This window comes from Salmo salar, chromosome ssa06 (assembly GCF_905237065.1).
Source record: "Salmo salar chromosome ssa06, Ssal_v3.1, whole genome shotgun sequence".
NCBI classification, from domain to species: Eukaryota; Metazoa; Chordata; class Actinopteri; order Salmoniformes; family Salmonidae; genus Salmo; species Salmo salar.
Window position 1 is genome coordinate 30,882,116 of NC_059447.1, and position 18,136 is coordinate 30,900,251.

Genomic DNA, 18,136 nt, shown 5'->3' on the forward strand with positions numbered 1-18,136 from the left:
GGCCTGATTCCTGCAGTCTCCTCTGAACAGTTGATGTTGAGATGTGTCTGTTACTTGAACTCTGTGAAGCATTTATTTGGGCTGGAATTTCTGAGGCTGGTAACTCTATTGAACTTATCCTCTGCAGCAGAGGTAACTCTGGGTCTTCCTTTCCTGTGGCAGTCCTCATGAGAGCCAGTTTCATCATAGCACTTTCAAAGTTCTTTAAATGTTCCACATTGACTGACCTTCATTTTTTAAAGTAATGATGGGCTGTTGTTTCTCCTTGCTTATTTCAGCTGTTTTTGCCATAATATGGACTTAGTCTTTTACCAAATAAGGCTATCTTCTGTCTTCCACCCCTACCTTGTCACAATACAACTGATTGGCTCAAACACAATAAGAAGGAAAGAAATTCCACAAATTAACTTTTAACAAGGCACACATGTTAATTGAAATGCATTCCAGGTGACTACTCTTCAAAGGGGGAGACACTCTATACCCAAACTGTTACAGACCTAAATCTATCCTACCCTGCCTTTCTAAGGTCTTCGAAAGCCAAGTTAACAAACAGATCACCGACCATTTCGAATCCCACCGTACCTTCTCCGCATGCAATCTGGCTTCCAAGCTGGACATGGGAACACCTCAGCCATGCTCAAGGTCCTAAACAATATCATAACCGCCATCGATATAAGACAATACTGTGCAGCCGTATTCATCGACCTGGCCAAGGCATTTGACTCTGTCAATCACCACATTCTTATCGGCAGACTCAACATCCTTGGTTTCTCAAATCACTGCCTCGCCTGGTTCACCAACTACTTCTCAGAAAGAGTTCAGTGTGTCAAATCGGAGGGCCTGTTGTCCGGACCTCTGGCAGTCTCTATGGGGTACCACAGGGTTCAATTCTCAGGCCGACTCTTTTCTCTGTATACATCAATGATGTCGCTCTTGCTGCTGGTGATTCTCTGATCCACCTCTACGCAGATGACACCATTCTGTATACTTCTGGCCCTTCTTTGGACACTGTGTTAACAAACCTCCAGACGAGCTTCAATGCCATACAACTCTCCTTCCGTGGCCTCCAACTGCTCTTAAATGCAAGTAAAACTAAATGCATGCTCTTCAACCGATCGCTGTCCGCACCTGCCCGCCCATCTAGCATCACTACTCTGGACGGTTCTGACTTAGAATATGTGGACAACTACAAATACCTAGGTGTCTGGTTAGACTGTAAACTCTCCTTCCAGACTCACATTAAGCATCTCCAATCCAAAATGAAATCTAGAATCGGCTTCCTATTTCGCAACAAAGCATCCTTCACTCATGCTGCCAAGCATACCCTCGTAGAACTGACTATCCTACCGATCCTTGACTTTGGCGATGTCATTTACAAAATAGCCTCCACACTCTACTCAGCAAATTGGATGCAGTCTATCACAGTGCCATCCGTTTTGTCACCAAAGCCCCATATACTACCCACCACTGCGACCTGTATGCTCTCGTTGGCTGGCCCTCGCTTCATATTCGTCGCCAAATCCACTGGCTCTAGGTCATCTATAAGTCTTTGCTAGGTAAAGCCCCACCTTATCTCAGCTCACTGGTCACCATAGCAGCACCCACCCGTAGCACACGCTCCAGCAGGTATATTTCACTGGTCACCCCCAAAGCCTATTCCTCTGTTGGCCGCCTTTCCTTCCAGTTCTCTGCTGTCAATGACTGGAACGAATTGCAAAAATCACTGAAGCCTCATATCTCCCTCACTAACTTTAAGCATCAGCTGTCAGAGCAGCTTACAGATCATTGCACCTGTACGTAGCCCAACTGTAAATAGCCCACCCAACTACCTCATCCCCATATTGTTGTTTATTTTTTTCCCTTCTCCTTTGCACCCCAGTATCTCTACTTGCACATTCATCTTCTGCACATCTATCACTCCAGTGTTTAATTGCTAAATTGTAATTATTTCGCCACTATGGACTATTTATTGCCTTACCTCCCTAATCTTACCTCATTTGCAGATACTGTATGTAGACTTTTCTATTGTGTTATTGACTGTACGTTTGTTTATTCCATGTGTAACTGTGTTGTTGTTTGTGTCGCACTGCTTTGCTTTATCTTGGCCAGGTCACAGTTGTAAATGAGAACTTGTTCTCAACTGGCCTACCTGGTTAAATAAAGGTGAAATCTTTTTTTTTTTGTCATCAAGGCAACAGGTGGCTACCTTGAAGAATCTTAAGTATAAAATATATTTTGATTTGTTTAACACTTTTTGGGTTACTACATCATTCCATGTGTGTTATTTCATAGTTTTGATGTCTTCACTATTATTCTACAGTGTAGAAAGTTGTAAAAAAAATAAAAACCCTGGAATGTGTAGGTGAATCCAAACTTTTGACTGGTACTGTAGATATTAAATCCAAAGCCAGGGAGGATGTGACCAGGGTGAGCAGGCACATAGAGGCGGAGGGGGCTGTAGATTAGAACACCCTGAATGACAGTACTGTAACTAGCTCAGCCTGACACATCCCCATGAAGGGAAATTATATATTTCCAATTGGATCAATTAGGAGCTAAACCAGATAGTGATTTGATCTGTCAGAGTGAAAAATGTGAGTATGTGCTTTTCAAATGGAACAGCAAGTCTCACAACCACGTGAGTGTGATTGCCCACCCCTCTTTACATTGGTGAACCCATCCATCTGTTACAACTACAGGGGGAGAAACATAGTACCCCATTCTGAATGGGCCTTGTTTGAAATGCAACACCACCATCTAGTGACTGAATAACTACATTATATTCAGGAGGCTCCTGCAAAGAGGATTTTTGCAAAGTATTTTTGTAACACACACTCGCACGTACACGTACCTAATAATTTTATTCAGACTCCTATTGGCTATTTAAATTCAGCAGAATTTCTAATACTAAGGCAAATTAACAGAAAATGTATGACTTGGGTTGACATTATGAGTTGAGGGTTAAGGGGCACCCCTAACATGATCAGTGAAAACAGAAATGATTACCAGACTTATTAAAGTACTATTTATTTAAGGTTAATATCACGACAACATGCACAATACAAAGATTGGTGACATTGTCCTATCCTGAAGACCTCGTTTAAATAAATAGTTTGAAGAATACAGCCTTCAGCTGAAATGGTTAGTATATCAAAAGAAGATTACAAATGTGTAAAGACCACAGCCCAACAATTGTCTTTTCTTGTATGCCTTCACTCCCTCGCGTCACAATTTGAGAAATGGAGAGAGGAAAACATAAAACCACCGTTACAGGAGTCTGTAGCCTGGCTCCAGCTCATGTCAAATGTGAGATACAATTATCAAAGCAATCCAGTTGTAAGTGCCCCATCCTCCCATAAATTGTCAAATGTCATTGACATTTAAGAAACCCTGTGGATGAGGGTAATTTCTCATCTATCAAGGCACAATGCCTTGTCCTCCTTCAAGGCTTCCCATTAATCATGTCAGTAATGTTTGCATATGAACATATTTGAGAGAACATTTTTCCAAATCCAGGGTCCAGATAGCCTCAAATAGTGTTTAAGGCACTATCACCATAAACAGCTGAATACAAGCACTTAAAACCACCTAAGTGGTTGCTGGTTCTAGTCTAGTCAATTTGACCATAAATCTGTAAGTATTGTAAATCTAGTTGAAGAATAAACATGTCTGGACAATGCCTGGCTACTTGATCTGTATGAGAGGCAAATCACACTCAAATGTTGTGTCTCCAGAATTCTCACAAAAAAATCTCTCTTGTGTTTGTTTAAACAATACACTACCACATAGGTTACATCATGACACAACTGCACTTTCAAACACGGTGCATCTGCGTGGCAAGATTTAAACAAGTAGGGAGCAATGATTACCACTCTGTGTATAATTAACAGATGCACTAGAATAACCATCCTTCTCTGCAAACCTGACACGTTAGCTTTCTTTGGGGTAACGCCTTTGTTGATTCATTTGAGTAAAACATTTAAAGCATGGTCTGCAGAGTATGATTAGAGTGGGGAGTTCAGTTGAAGTGCTGTGTAGCTTAACTCCTCTCTAGGGAGCAGAAAGACAGTAGACGTTGTGGTTTCTTTTCAGTTACATCAGATAAACACATTTTTCTTCTGTGGGTAGCAGGGCCTAACTACTGATCCCATGCAGGCGAGTAAAATGAGATTGTGGTGTGTGTATGCACACTGCATGTAACAAAGGAAAATATCTAGCATTTCATCAGCCTACACTTTGAACACCAGCTGCTAAATACTCGATCTGGTGTTTTTTTTTGTGGTCAAGGAAAAACAATATCAGGCAGTTAGGTTTCCTTGGGCTCCACCCTTCCCACAGTAGTGAAATCCCTGAGTGCTTGCCCTCAGCGCTCATAAAGGCACAAAGAGGCCCTTCACAGGGAACTCTGGCTGAGGTAGGGGAGGAGTCACGTCAGGTGTGCTGTCCATCATCATCCTGCCATATCTATACCGGCAATTATTCACTGGGCTCGTCCATAATAATCACCAGTTTTGACAGTACACCCGCCAGTGAATGCCCTAGTGGGGTTGTGGGAACACAGACCTGAAGGGAGAGGAGTAACCTCGGCCAGTAACCGGTCTTATCTGAGCACTAGGGGAGAACAGAGATAGTGTATCTTCTTCCCTCCTACTCCAGCCTGGGTGAAATACTTCACTGATAGACTGACTGCACTGAGGAATGAAACTTATTTTCAACTGATGAGAACTTGGTCCTCAACGCAACACCGGGTTTGCCTTGCAAACTTCTTTGTTAATGTTATAGCTTCGAGAGACAGAGCTCTTCCAGTAATTACAACATTTTCTATTTTGGAAAATGTTGCCTAAGGAAATGTTGCTATTATTTGTCCTTTCATTGGAATTTTACATTTCATATAAGACTATGGTGCTTTACACTAATGTGAATTGGCAAATTGATTGTAATGGTCACGACATCTTATACTCGAGGGAGAAAAAAAACAGTACTTCCAAGCTTGCTATTCCAGAAGAACTTTGAATACAAAACGAGAGCTGGATTAAACTAGAGGTAGCTACATTATAATGACATCCCTAAGAGTTGCATTACTACTTCGTAATCAAACAAGCTACCAATCTAGTTTACACCTGGCCCTGAATAGTTCCCTTAAGACAAAGCTTTCCTCCAGTTGATTAGCTTGTTTTGTTGCGTGTGTACAATATATCAAAAGTACATTGTCTTACTAACAGAGCAAAGCAAAAGAGTAAGTCTGCAGATTTCAGATGAATACATTGTAGAGAAGAGGAAACTTTGCATCACTGCAGTAAACCTATGTGCATTAACACTGCTCTAACTTATCTACTTCATTCAATACCCCACTTAAGGCCTCTGCTGTCTACTTTTCAGCCCCTTTGCTAGGCAGCTCAATTACCGGTATTCAGTCAATAATTATGTATGTTGAAGAAGCCCACACTGGTTGGGGACTCCTTGACTGTGACAGTGACAAGGTTGGCGGTGACATCAGTAACAAACACATGCTCGATCAGGCTGTGAGTGGGCTTCCAGTCCTGGCCGGTCTGGACTGAGATGGACAAGTCCTGACTGTTACTTGGGTAGGGGGAATCCTGGTCAGAGTCTGAGGTGCTCTCCTCACCGGTGCTCATCTCACTCAGGAGGACTTTGGCCTGCTTGCCACTGTCTTTGGAGGCAGATCTCTCCCGCTTGCCCAGGATGTCTCTGGCCTCTACGGAGGGGTTCTGGACAATGCTCTTCTCAACCCTCCCTTGGGCCCTTGTTGTAGTCAGCCTCTCAGGCCTCTCGGCCATGACACCCACTTCACTGGTCTCCTCAGCTTTGACCTTAATTCCAGGATGGCTCTTTCTGGGCTGTTGTCCACCAGGCGTGGCAGGACTCTGTACAGGATTTTTCTCTTGACCATACTGACCAACTGTGTCTTTCCGTACTGGGTTGGCGGTGCTTCGCAGGTTGGACACTGGTGCGGTGCCATTGCCTGGAGTACCGTTGCCCGGTGTTGATTTGTTCACACTCTGCAGGTTTAGTGCCTGAAGGCTTGCAGCTTGGTTGGCAGGGCCTTTAGGAGTGGAGAAGGGCGCAGCAGGTTTGTTATTGGGTACCTGCTGCAGTGGTGTTTGCCCAGGGGCATCTGGTTTCTTCTGCCCGTTGTGGGAACCCAGCTGTGGCTGAAAAGCTCCTTGCGGGTTGCCATTGCTGGTTGAGAGTTTGGAGTTATGCAAATTCAACGCTGCTACTCCAGGAGATTTGCTTGCAGTCGTTTTTAAGTCCAAACCTGCTCCACTGTACACATCAGAGACCGACAGTTTGAAGTCAGAAGCTTGACTCTTGCTCTGGTTGCATCTCTGGTTGAAAGAGAGAGAAGCTGAGGTATTTGACCGGCCAGAGCCTGCAGTGTTCATGGAGCTTTTAGTAGTCCCACCCTGGGCCAGGGAACATCTGCCCTGGACACTCAGAGGGCCTCTGCTGTTCAACCCCATGAAGGTGAAGCTGGCTGGGTGAAAGGGTTTCTTGATTCCACCTCGGAGGTCTGCAGGGGATTCTTTGGCAACTGTCTTTATGATCTTGCGCTGGCCCTTGTTCTGTTGAATGGCCTTCATTTCTGCAGGCAGTGCTTTCCTGCCTCGCTTCTTCCTCGGGGGCTCCGGCTTGGCCACAACAATCTGTGCTTTCTTCTGAGGGACAGGGTGGAGCTCCCGTGTTCTGGGACCTGGCTTTGCCTTTCTATCGTTGTTATCATCGTCGTCATCATCCGATGAGGAGGAAGAGGAAGAAGATGACGATGATGAGCCAGACGAAGATGACGATGACGAAGAGCTGCTTGACTTTGACACTTCAGGCACAGTTTCCTGAAATGAGAACGGGAAAAGTCATAGTACATTATATTTATACAAATATTAAAAAGTATTTTCTACCAAAATGTCAAAGGTCTTGAGGAAATCATACCACAACTTTTCGAGGTCTCCCCCTCGGCCTTTTCCCTCTCTTGCAGATCAGAATTTCCTTTTCTTGTTCACTGTAAAAACAAAATACAGGAAACAGTCTTCAGCAGTAGTTATGGTAGAAGTAGAGCAGGAGTCAAGGATACAGAGCGAGCACTGTTGAGTGTTTTGGAAACCATCTGAGGAGAGGGTATTCTATCACTAAACATATACACTCTGACTTGTAGCCTTCTTCTTGACAGAGACATATGGACTGTGTGTTCATGGCGAGACAGAATTTTTACAAGTAACATCTCGTGAAGTATTGTCTTATCTTGCAATGCCCAATGCTTGGCAAAAACAAATCAGAGGTTGCAATAAAAATCCCCAGATGCTCATCTGAAAACATTAGATACGCTTTCACTTTTGGAAATTTGGTTCCTGTTTTTGTTCCACCCCCTCATTTCCTGCTGTATATGCTTTTAAATCATTGTTATCCTTCTACAAATGTATGTTTGCAAAGGAAAGTATACATTTGAAATGAAATATTTTCCCTGCTTCAGTTTTAAGATTAACTGGCACTTATGACTCCTTTTATTTTACAAATGCATTATTTTATCCCTTACCAATACTAAATAATGTATTTTTACATCAAATGTATATTGAACAGAACGACCATCAAATAAAACTTGAAGGGTTGGGAAAACCTAAACTCATATCGATGTGTTTACAGCCTGAAAACACAGATTGTATGCCTATCTGTGGGCTCCACATTGGCTTGAATGGGGCACTATTAACCCCTGCTGGAGCATTTCAGAGGGCATTGTTTGGATATAGTGGATAGCTCACTCAGTGAGGTCCTGGGCAAATAGAAACTCACCTCTTGTTAAATGCAGCCAATAATCTTGGGTCAAGGATGTTCGCTTGGGGCTCCCAGCTATTGTGCCTGAAGCAAAAGGAAAATATGTCCATCAAAATACTAAAATCACTTAAAATGTCCACATTGCAGTACTTCTTGGTAAAAGTTGATGATACAAGTTCGTCAATGCACTGATTGGACCATAGTGTACCAGTAATGAAATGTAGGCCTAGTGTAACCTAACCTAGTGACCTAGTATAACCTATACCCTACCCTAGTGATTGTGTAGAGATAAGAGGCCTAGTGTAACCTAACATAGCGATTAGAGAAAGGAGGCCTAGTGTAACCTAGTGTAGAGATAGGAGATAGGAGGCATATGCAAAGAGCTGTGAGTCGGAGGCTTAACCACATAGCAAAGGGGGAAGATAAGGAGAGAAGTTTATTTAAAGCCAAGTGTGTAGGATCTGCCGCCTTCACAGGAATCAGAGAATCTCAAGAGGGCCAATACTGAGTTAATGTAGAAAGAAATTGCAAATTGGCAAGCACATTATAATTTCCACCAGCCACATCTTACCTGTTTATATCACAACAAGTAAATAACTTGACAAATCGATGGCCCTGGCAGAATCCGACAGCAATGTGAGGATTTGGGTTAAGAACGGGGTGTGAGCGACAGGCAGAATGCCCATTGATGATGGGATTAATAGCAACAATGAAACAGAAGGGACAAGGGAAAGGGCAACTGTGACAAGGACGCGCTGGCAGCTGGAGCGCTCGAAAGGGGGGAAAGACTGATTTACGAAAATGATATGTATACTACCGAGTCACGTTAGGCAATAAATAAACTATATTACATTATCATATACATTTAAACAACCATCACAAAAATTAGGCAAGTGTACCAACTGGACACTGTAGTTTGTGGGATGTGTGTGAGACTCGGCATACGTTTCCCAACCCAAACATCTACCAACTCCTGCTTGTAATTTATTTATCAATAAAGCATATAATATAAAGCTACACTGATAAACCATTAGCTAGAGTTTCAGTAGCGAGTGATCAAATATGAGTTTCTATAGCCTAGTTTGTGTGGCATAATTACTGAGATGTCAAATAGACAAACCAGCAGATATTGAATACGAGAAACCAAAACCCTAAACGATCTGCTTGTTTTGCATAACTAACTAGGTTAATTTCCAAACCTTAAAACCAACAACAACAACAATAATATTAGTAGGAGGAGGAGGCAAGCGTAAAACCATACTTTCTCGTTTTCACGTGCAGCATGATTTCGAGCGAATTTAGGGAATGTATGAATCCTTTACAACAACAGTGAAGCAAAAAGCGACACGTTGTTGTTGTTTTCATTGTTTGAGGCTGCACTCGCAGCTGCAGCACCACTTGTACTTACTTGGATGACCATCCCCTCCACTTTACAAGAAACTCTAACTTCCCCTGCGAAAATAAAAAAGGAAATGTTACCAAACTGTGGGCAGAAAATATTTTGGGATATGAGAAAATTATATTTTACAACATCTAACCTTTCTTAGTCGTTTGTTCAGGATGCATTCCGCGTCGAAAACCTGTTCTCCTACGGCGCTCAATTCCTCCATGTTCGCTGTTGCCTACTCTAGTATTTTATGAAAAGAATGGAAAAGAGGGCGGAAAGAAAACGCATTCTCGAAGCTTGTCCCTTGGCAGATACCGTCCCTGTAAACGTCACACCTCGACGTGTGACCAATCAAATCGTTTTCACATATTGTGGTCAAAAATGTTCTATTATATTGACAAGATAATCGAGTGACCGCTCAAGCAATGGAACTACATGTCCTCAAAGATGGAAGCCAGGAGGGAGGAGGCCAGATCAGGTGAGAACATTCTAGCCAATGAAAGGGCAGATACGTGTCTGAACAACAATATAAAGTAGTTGTTGTTTTTTGTTTCCGAAATGCCACGTGCATCCACATATATCAGCGAATTCCTAACAACATAACCATTATGAAACTTATAACATATCAAATAAGCCTTATGTAACAAATTAGAAATTACTTTTTTTGTTGACCAAATTGGACACTCTCATTGACCTCCATGCAAAAATGCCTCACTTCGTGGCCTGTTTCGTGGACAGATTTTTGGCGGAGTAAACTCTCTCCCTTCGCCTCTTCCCCTCTGTTGTGGTTTATTGAGCACCACAGTGGCAGCGTCATAATGCCCATAAGACCTAGCGGTTAAACAGGGAAATGGTTCCAATCATTTTTCCACCATTCATTTTTCCCATAGTGGATTTTAGAAAAACGTAAAAAAAATAAGGGCTGTGCTCTGTCTAGGCTTACCCTGGTGTGACATTTTAATAACCATATAAACCTCTCGGGCAAGGTGACTTTTATAAATATATTCGGCTCTATTTACTCTCAGATTTGAAAATGCTAATTAGCATCATGCAATACTATAGAAGCCCTGCAAGCTCTTGCACGTCATCTCTAGCTGACACCTTGTCTAACAGAAGTTTAGCCAGTTTATTCATTACTACATTTAGCCAACATTAGATAGTTAATCCAGAGATTCTTTGCCTCCATTCGGCAATCTCATCCAGATCATCATGGCATTTGTAGCTAATATCATTTCATTTTTGGGGGGTAAATACAGGCGAATATATTGATAAAATTCACCTTGTCCAAGAGAGATTTACATGGTTATCAAAATGTCACGCCAGGGTAAGCCTACACAAAACACAGCCCTTATTTTAAGTGTTTCTAAAACCCCTATGGGAAAAAAATGAATGGTGGAAAAATGATTGGACCCATTTCCCTGTTTGACCGCTAGGTTTTATGGGTATAATGACTCATACTGTGGTACTCTATTGGATTTTTCCCTGGAAAATATGTTACTGAAAGCCTTGTATGAAAAATAGAACAGTTGCTTATCTTTCCCCCCCATACCCAATACCTTATCTATTATTTAAAATGGAAGGCCTTTAGTCAGGCCTGTTACTTTATTGTAATTGTATTACTCTTCTGGTAATGTTCACTAGCATAATGATGACCTGTAATGATAGTTTGTCATAATTTACAGTATAATTAAAAAAGTTAAAATGCAGATTTTCTATGTAATTTCCTATTAACTTATATAATTATCTTGTCACGTGTTGTATTTCCACATATTTTTTTAACAATTAGTAATCACCATCTTAAATCCAGTTGATATATCATCAAATGACAATACATATAAAATATATCTGTAAGGTCATGTCAAGAAATACAGTACTGTGCAAAAGTTTTAGGCAGGTGTGAAAAAATGCTGTGAAGTAAGAATGCTTTCAAAAATAGACATGTTAATAGAAAATATTTATCAATTAACAAAATGCAAAGTGAGTGAACAGAAGAAAAATCTAAATCAAATCCATATTTGGTGTGACCACCCTTTGCCTTCAAAACAGCATCAATCCTTCTAGGTACACTTGCACAAGGTCAGGGATTTTGTAGACACATAGTCAGGTGTATGATTAGACAATTATACCAAACAGGTGCTAATGATCATCAATTCAATATGTAGGTTGAAACACAATCATTAACTGAAACAGAAACAGCTGTGTAGGAGGAATAAAACTGGGTGAGGAACAGCCAAGCTCAGCTAACCAGGTGAGGTTGCTGAAGACAGTTTACTGTTAAAAGTCATACAACATGGCAAGACTGAGCACAGCAACAAGACACAAGATAGTTATACTGCATCAGCAAGGTCTCTCCCAGGCAGACATTTCAAGGCAGACAGGGGTTTCCAGATGTGCTGTCCAAGCTCTATCGAAGCACACAAAGAAACGGGCAACGTTGAGGACTGTAGACGCAGTGGTTGACCAAGGAAACTTACTGCAGCAGATGAAAGACACATCATGCTTACTTCCCTTTGTAATCGGAAGAGGTCCAGCAGTGCCATCAGCTCAGAATTGGCAGAAAAGTGGGACCCTAGTGCACACACCTACTGTCTGGAGAAGTCTGGTCAGAAGTGACCTTCATGGAAGACTTGCAGCCAAAATACCATTCCTCTGACGTGGAAACAAGGCCGTGACTCAACTATGCACGAAAACACAGGAACTGGGGTGCAGAAAAATCGCAAAGGTGCTCTGGACTGAGTTAAAATGTGAAATAGTTGGCTGTAGCAGAAGGCAGTTTGTTCGCTGGAGAGCGGAACGCAAATGAGTGTCTGCAGGCAACAGTGAAGCATGGTGGAGATTTCTTGCAAGTTTGGAGCTTCATTTCTGCAAATGGAGTTGGGGAATTGGTCAGAATTAATGGTCTCCTCAATGCTGAGAAGTACAGGCAGATACTTATCCATCATGCAATACCATCATGGAGGCATCTGATTGTTCCCAAACTTATTTGCAGCATGACAATGACCGCCCAAACGCACAGCAAAAGTCGTTAAGAACTATCTTCAGCGTGAAGGAGTGCTGGAAGTGACGGTATGGCCCCCACGGAGCCCTGATCTCAACATCGAGTCGGTCTGGGATTACATGAAGAGAGAGAAGCATCTGAGGCTGCCTAAATCCACAGAACTGTGGTTAGTTCTCCAAGATGTTTGGGCCAACCTACCTGTCAAGTTCCTTCAAACTGTCTGCAAGTGTACCTAGAACAATTGATGCTGTTTTGAAGGGAAAGGGTGGTCACACCAAATATTGATATTATATTACTCTTGAAATGTATTTCCATTCCTTTATTTATATAACGTATTTATACAGAAACCTATAGGTTCACTCCACTCACTCACTGCCATCCAGAACAAAACCACAAACAATTATTTTGTTAGTTGACAGGATTTTGAAAAATATAACTTGGAAATCAGAAATGGATTTATAATTAAACAACTTTCATATAATGCATGCCTGCACTGATGTCAGAGTATACAATTTGTCACTTTTTGAACTGGTTTTGTCCGGTGACTTAGATTCAGATAATGTGTTCTTTTGCTGTAGTCTACTGATCTCATCAGTGTATCATGGCATCAATCATTGTTTAGAGAATACATCCTTTTAGAAAATGTCTAAAGCATAAGTTGTCCCAGGTGGCATGGTGACTGTAGTGGCTTACATTCGCAAGGAAAAAAACCTTTCCGATCAGTGCAGGGTGTCAGTCTCAACATGGAGGGGATGCACTAGTCTGTTATAAGGAGGTTTTTAGGGAGTATGTCCATAATGTCATAAGTAGTGGCGTCCCTTTGTTTATCCATTTCAGATTTCACTTGGGGTGCAGTTTAAAGGGCAGTTTGAGTCGCTTCCTTTCCCCCTGGAAGCACTGACTTCTCAGAGCTGAAACATAGGAAAGAATGATACGTTCTGAATAATTGGGAGGAAGTTATGTTGACACAGGGTTATCATAGTTTTCTAAAATATACATTTCACAGTCAGTGTGAGGACTAAACCAATGGCATGACTTAATAGTATGACATGTTTAACTCATTAATACCCAAACATGTTTACAGAATTTATAACTGTATGTAGCCTATCTGCACCATGTTATCCAACTAGGCCTCTGCAGAGTCAGTATCCCGCTGACTACAATCAGCAACAGGACGTGAACAGATATGGGCTGTCCCTAATTGTATTAACATACAGACAGAGCACTTGACTTGTCCTTTTTATTTTTTACCCACGACAGATTGTTTCCACCGCTCGACTCGTTCAGTTTGTTTACCTGTCTCTTGGAATTACACCTTAACTATAGAAAGCTTCCAATCAGTACATTATTGTCTTGATTTATGGCAGAGGAAGAAACAGTGACAGAAGCTGAGAAACTGACGGAATCCAACATCGGCAGTAAACAAAAGAAATGATGCATTTAAAACAAAGTTGTTTGCAACTCTATGTACCCGCCAGTGGGCAAATATCCTTCTGCTTGTTTATTTTAATACTGTATGTTTGAGGTTTCAGTTTCCCTTTAACCATTAGGAGAATGAAACATATCTGAGCCTGTATCTGTGGTTAGTCAATTTCTACTTTTTTCTCTTATTACATTGCACACATTTCTATATATCAGATTGTGCAGGCAAATATTCTTCACATTTTCCAATTCCCATTGATTTGCATACATATGCAGACATACATACCTTCTATCATTTTTCTCCTTCTTGAATGCATTAAACGACACAACTGCTATGAAGACCACAACAAGAAATCCAGCCACTGCTGCCAATCCAACAAAGATATTTGATTTTATGTCCTGACGGAGGTCTGAAATACGAGACGTAATGCACATGTAATGTCATTTGATTTGTGTACATGGATGTCAATGACCGACATTATTAATCAATTTTGTAATTTCTGTTGTGTTGCATATTTGTACATTCTATATACATTGCGTTAGACAATAGATTACTTTGGCTGTGTAATGAAGGAGCAGGTGTAACACTTTTTGGGTCATTAGCCTGATATAAACTTACCCTCTGTGACAGAGACCAGCATGTGTTTTGTGGCATCCAGGTGGCCATCATTGGGATCAGGCTTGATGCCCAGTATGTGACACATCAAGGGGTATATGTTCACTGTCTCAAAGGGGCCCACCTCCAGGTCCTTTTGGAACGCCGGCCCCACAGCTCTGAAGAAGGGCTTCATGTCCATTTCTTCGTTGTCAAAGCCATGCTCCCCTGCATTGAACTGCACTGGGAGGAACTGTAGAGACAAAGAGCCAAGAAGAGTCAGGGTGATCAAGTCTGTAGGAGTCCACTTAGAGTAGGAGAAGTGAAATCGTGAATGATCAGAATGTTGCAATTCATATTGATCATCATAATGGGAAGCCTGAAGTCCAACTTGTCTTTCTATGATGTACTCTCAACTGGACAGCAGAGGGAGATGTTGACTAACTGAAGGAAAGGGTTGCTTGAGCAACCATTACATCTGCTCCGTGCTTATAAGAACAGAAACGGGAGAATTTCCCTGTTCTCCATTATTAGACGCATACTGTTAAAATGACTGTTAATCAGGTTAAGAGGGAATCCTTTCATAAACTAAGGAGGCCTAAACATCACATAGTTCCTTTGGTCATTCAGGACAACTACTTTGATCATGAAATGGATATTACAATGGATTGTATGAACAGCAAGTGATACAGTTATACGAACACTTTTTTATCTTCACTTTGTTCACAGAAAATACACTGATATATTTAGATACACAGGGAGAAGGTAGGCTAATTACCATAGATATTATGTAACCCTTCTCTGAACATGCATAACATTTGCTTTGATAAAACTGAGAGGAATACCTTTTGAAATGTCTAAATAAAGGGTCCGTAAACAGGAGATAACACAAGAGGGTCAAATACCCTGAACTTATGTATTTTGATAATTAGACTTTACACTGAAGATCAAATGAACACTACCACATACCCTCACTGTAACCACAGCCTTCAATGAGTTTATATGCGTTCAGGTGTAATCAATACCTCTGATGGGTTACTGTCAGTATAGCATTTGAAGACATTTGTAATTTAGCTATATTGCTATTTCTGTTTTACAGTATGTTGATTTGTAGTGGCCATCTCTCGTATGCAAAAATGAGAATCAGATTTCTTTATGATTTAGTATCACTCAATGGAGTGATGTAGCACTTCCAGTGGTAAAGTTACAGGCAGCAGGGTTGAGCCAAATGTAAATGCTAATGTCGAATTTTGTGGCATGAATATCTTCATGAAGCATTAGAGAGCTCTGCATGCCGTCAGCCAAACCTGCATTATCCTGGGAAGGTGGTAATGCACTTGATTCAAATTGTAATGTATTAAGATTAGATTTGAATTCCTTGTTTCCGGTCTAAAATATTCCATTTTCTCCATCGCTACAAACCAAATTCACTTGGTAATTCCTTCAATATTTGTAGTCCATTGAAATATGGCATGTTATCAGAAATCACATAATGCATGCAGGGGGATGCATGAGGTTGTGCCATACTGTACTGTATATTATAGAAGTTATAAAATATCCTAGATGCCTAAAGATATACTGTATAGGTTACATGGTTATTTTTAAACCAGCTTCTTTGCTCATACTATGTTCACTGAGGCCAACCCTCTAATCAGTAATTCACATTAAAGCATGGAATTGGAAAGTCTACAACAATATGCATGTTTAGTCTCACAAAAGTAAAAGTATGCCTTCATTTCACTTTTTGTGTGCATGAAATTGGTTCTGTGCATGACGGAAACCCATAAAAAAAGTATTCATTTGTTTAAGCGAACTACTATTACTAAATACTATAGAGACATGCTATGAACCCACCCCGTTAATGACATATCCAGGGTCAGAGAAGAGAATGATGGGTAGGATGCGGTTGTTATTAGCAAAGTGAAGGCGCTTGGGCATCTCCTCCTTCTTGAAGACATGAAGGTGAGGGTGCGCCCCCTTCAGGGCGTTGTAGACCTTATCCAGCATGCCCTTCTTGGGAAGCAGCATCCCAGAGGGCCCAAAGTCCACCAGGTGAAAGGCTATATCTCTGAAGGAGAACCCGGGGATCCTGGAAAGGGTGATCTCCTTCACCAAGCCGTTGCGGTACACATTGCTCATCCCATGGTCAGCGGTGATGATGATGTTGAGACTATCGGCAAGTCCATTTTGTTCAGCCAAGCTGCGGATGTAGCCCACTGTTCTGTCCACCTGCTTGACCATCTCCCTCCGCTCAGGGGAATCAGGCCCGTATTTGTGGCCTGTGCCGTCAGGCTCCCCAAAATACAGTGACACAAAGTCCAGGTCCATCTCACTGAACCAGGTGCCCATCACCTTCTCTACGTTCTCTTGCCATTTTGTCTCGTTTTTGTAGTCATAAAACCGTGGTTCCACTTCCTTCACTGTCTGCGTCTCTCCCTGGTAGGTGGATTGCGTGCCAGGAAAGTGAAGAGAGCCAGCCCTCAGGCCCTGAATAGACAAAATGGGGATGAAGAGAGGTGTCACGCACACACACACACCGTCTTACACACACACAGTCTTACAAACACACACAGACACACATACAGTCTCACATACAACTCTCACACACACCGTACATGCATATATGCACAGACATTTAAATGGCTACCCAGACTATTTGCATTGACATAACATTTGATTTGATTTGTATTAATGTAAAGCAAATGCAGGAGTGATTTAAGATGAAGGTGCATTTGAAATCATTCTGACCTGTCTCTGGGCTGTGATCCAGATGGGTAGAGTGCCGTTGTCCCACCACTCATTCTTAAACTGGGTAGCATAGTAAGGCAGTTTCTCACTGGTGGTGATGTTGAACCACATGTTGTGGATCACCCCATGGTTTTCAATGTAGCGCCCTGAAAAGAGTCACTGTCAATCTCTCAATATTCAGTCTGCCACATTCACATGACAAATTCTATCAACTTTATAGCCTGTGAGTGCCATGGCGCTTCTTGGACAAGGTCTTACGACCGACACTGGAGATGAAAGGAATTTAATTTCAAGGAAGTTACATTTCTTTTAAACTGGCACTGATGATTCAAGAGTCAAAAATGAGAATTTCTGTCAAGGAAAATAGAAATTCCTCCTTCAGCCTTCCCAACATAATCATCTTACTCAACTCTGAAAGCTGCTGGACCCTGGGACATTGAATTACAGTTAATTTCTTATTAACTAAACTGGGAATGACTTGTGATCCAATAATTAGAGAAAAAAAAGGACCGCCATGACATGAACATGAACCTCCACAGAATCACTGCTCTCTTGGAGCCTGTAGAAAAGGGTTATGCCTGGGTATCGATCTACAGTAGGTACCTGTTAGGAGGGTGAAATGTGTGGGACTGGTGATGGTGAGGTAAGGTGGGGTCACATATCTGGCCTTGACTCCGTCTTTGGCCATTGTGTCCAGATTCGGCGTGTCCACATCGCGGTCGTAGTCCCACCTGAAGCCATCGAAGGAGACGAGCAGTACTTTATGCTGGCCTTTGGTGCTGTATCTATCCAGCGGTACACCTGAAGAGGACGCGGCCAACAGGAGGCAGAGACTCACTGTCCACAACATAGTGGGTACGACACAGAGCTGAGTCTGTCACTTTACTCCGATCCTTGGGTATGCAGGCTGTTGCTATACACCGACTCCAGCACCTCACGGTTAAAGCCTTAAAGCCCCTCCCCTTCCCATTACACCTGAGCACATTTCCCTTCCCTGTGCCAGCAGCATGTGATCAAAGTTTCATCTTATCTGATCATATAGTATCTAGTTGATTAGATGGATGTTTGCTCAGCACATTTATGCATGTTGCTTGATTATGTTTTTATGTACTGTGTAATTACCATCCAATGTTTGTTCCTGTGCTTGTATAGGAACTCTCTTTTATTGTGATTGCAAGATATCAGTTCCAGAATGTTG

At 41.8% G+C, this 18,136-nt stretch overlaps 2 protein-coding genes across 2 annotated transcripts; both read right to left on the reverse strand.

The window, feature by feature from the left end:
* Window positions 1-3,011: 3,011 nt before the first annotated feature.
* Window positions 3,012-9,629, reverse strand: LOC106606946 (chromobox protein homolog 2). The gene is made up of 5 exons (XM_014203441.2): window positions 9,327-9,629; window positions 9,197-9,240; window positions 7,807-7,872; window positions 6,952-7,021; window positions 3,012-6,854 (listed from the first exon to the last, which is right to left on the reverse strand). The coding sequence occupies exons 1-5, from the start codon at window positions 9,396-9,398 to the stop codon at window positions 5,415-5,417; spliced, it is 1,692 nt and encodes a 563-aa protein (XP_014058916.2). The 5' UTR covers window positions 9,399-9,629; the 3' UTR covers window positions 3,012-5,414.
* Window positions 9,630-12,477: 2,848 nt separating this feature from the next.
* LOC106606947 (ectonucleotide pyrophosphatase/phosphodiesterase family member 7) lies at window positions 12,478-17,862 on the reverse strand. The gene is made up of 6 exons (XM_014203442.2): window positions 17,542-17,862; window positions 16,939-17,084; window positions 16,045-16,677; window positions 14,215-14,443; window positions 13,882-14,005; window positions 12,478-13,084 (listed from the first exon to the last, which is right to left on the reverse strand). Exons 1-6 carry the CDS (start codon window positions 17,786-17,788, stop codon window positions 13,030-13,032), a joined length of 1,434 nt encoding a protein of 477 aa, XP_014058917.1. The 5' UTR covers window positions 17,789-17,862; the 3' UTR covers window positions 12,478-13,029.
* Window positions 17,863-18,136: the final 274 nt, after the last annotated feature.

What these genes read in the sequence shown, in the direction of transcription:
- LOC106606946 (XM_014203441.2), bottom strand. Translation starts at nt 9,398, where the DNA reads ATGGAGGAATTGAGCGCCGTAGGAGAACAGGTTTTCGACGCGGAATGC. An exon ending in TGAACAAACGACTAAGAAAG is followed by an intron (nt 9,241 to 9,326) that starts GTTAGATGTTGT and finishes TTATTTTCGCAG; the next exon opens with GGGAAGTTAGAGTTTCTTGT. An exon ending in GGAGACCTCGAAAAGTTGTG is followed by an intron (nt 6,855 to 6,951) that starts GTATGATTTCCT and finishes TTCTCATTTCAG; the next exon opens with GAAACTGTGCCTGAAGTGTC.
- LOC106606947 (XM_014203442.2), bottom strand. Translation starts at nt 17,788, where the DNA reads ATGTTGTGGACAGTGAGTCTCTGCCTCCTGTTGGCCGCGTCCTCTTCA. An exon ending in ACATTTCACCCTCCTAACAG is followed by an intron (nt 17,085 to 17,541) that starts GTACCTACTGTA and finishes GACTCTTTTCAG; the next exon opens with GGCGCTACATTGAAAACCAT. An exon ending in GCTGGTCTCTGTCACAGAGG is followed by an intron (nt 14,006 to 14,214) that starts GTAAGTTTATAT and finishes CTCGTATTTCAG; the next exon opens with ACCTCCGTCAGGACATAAAA.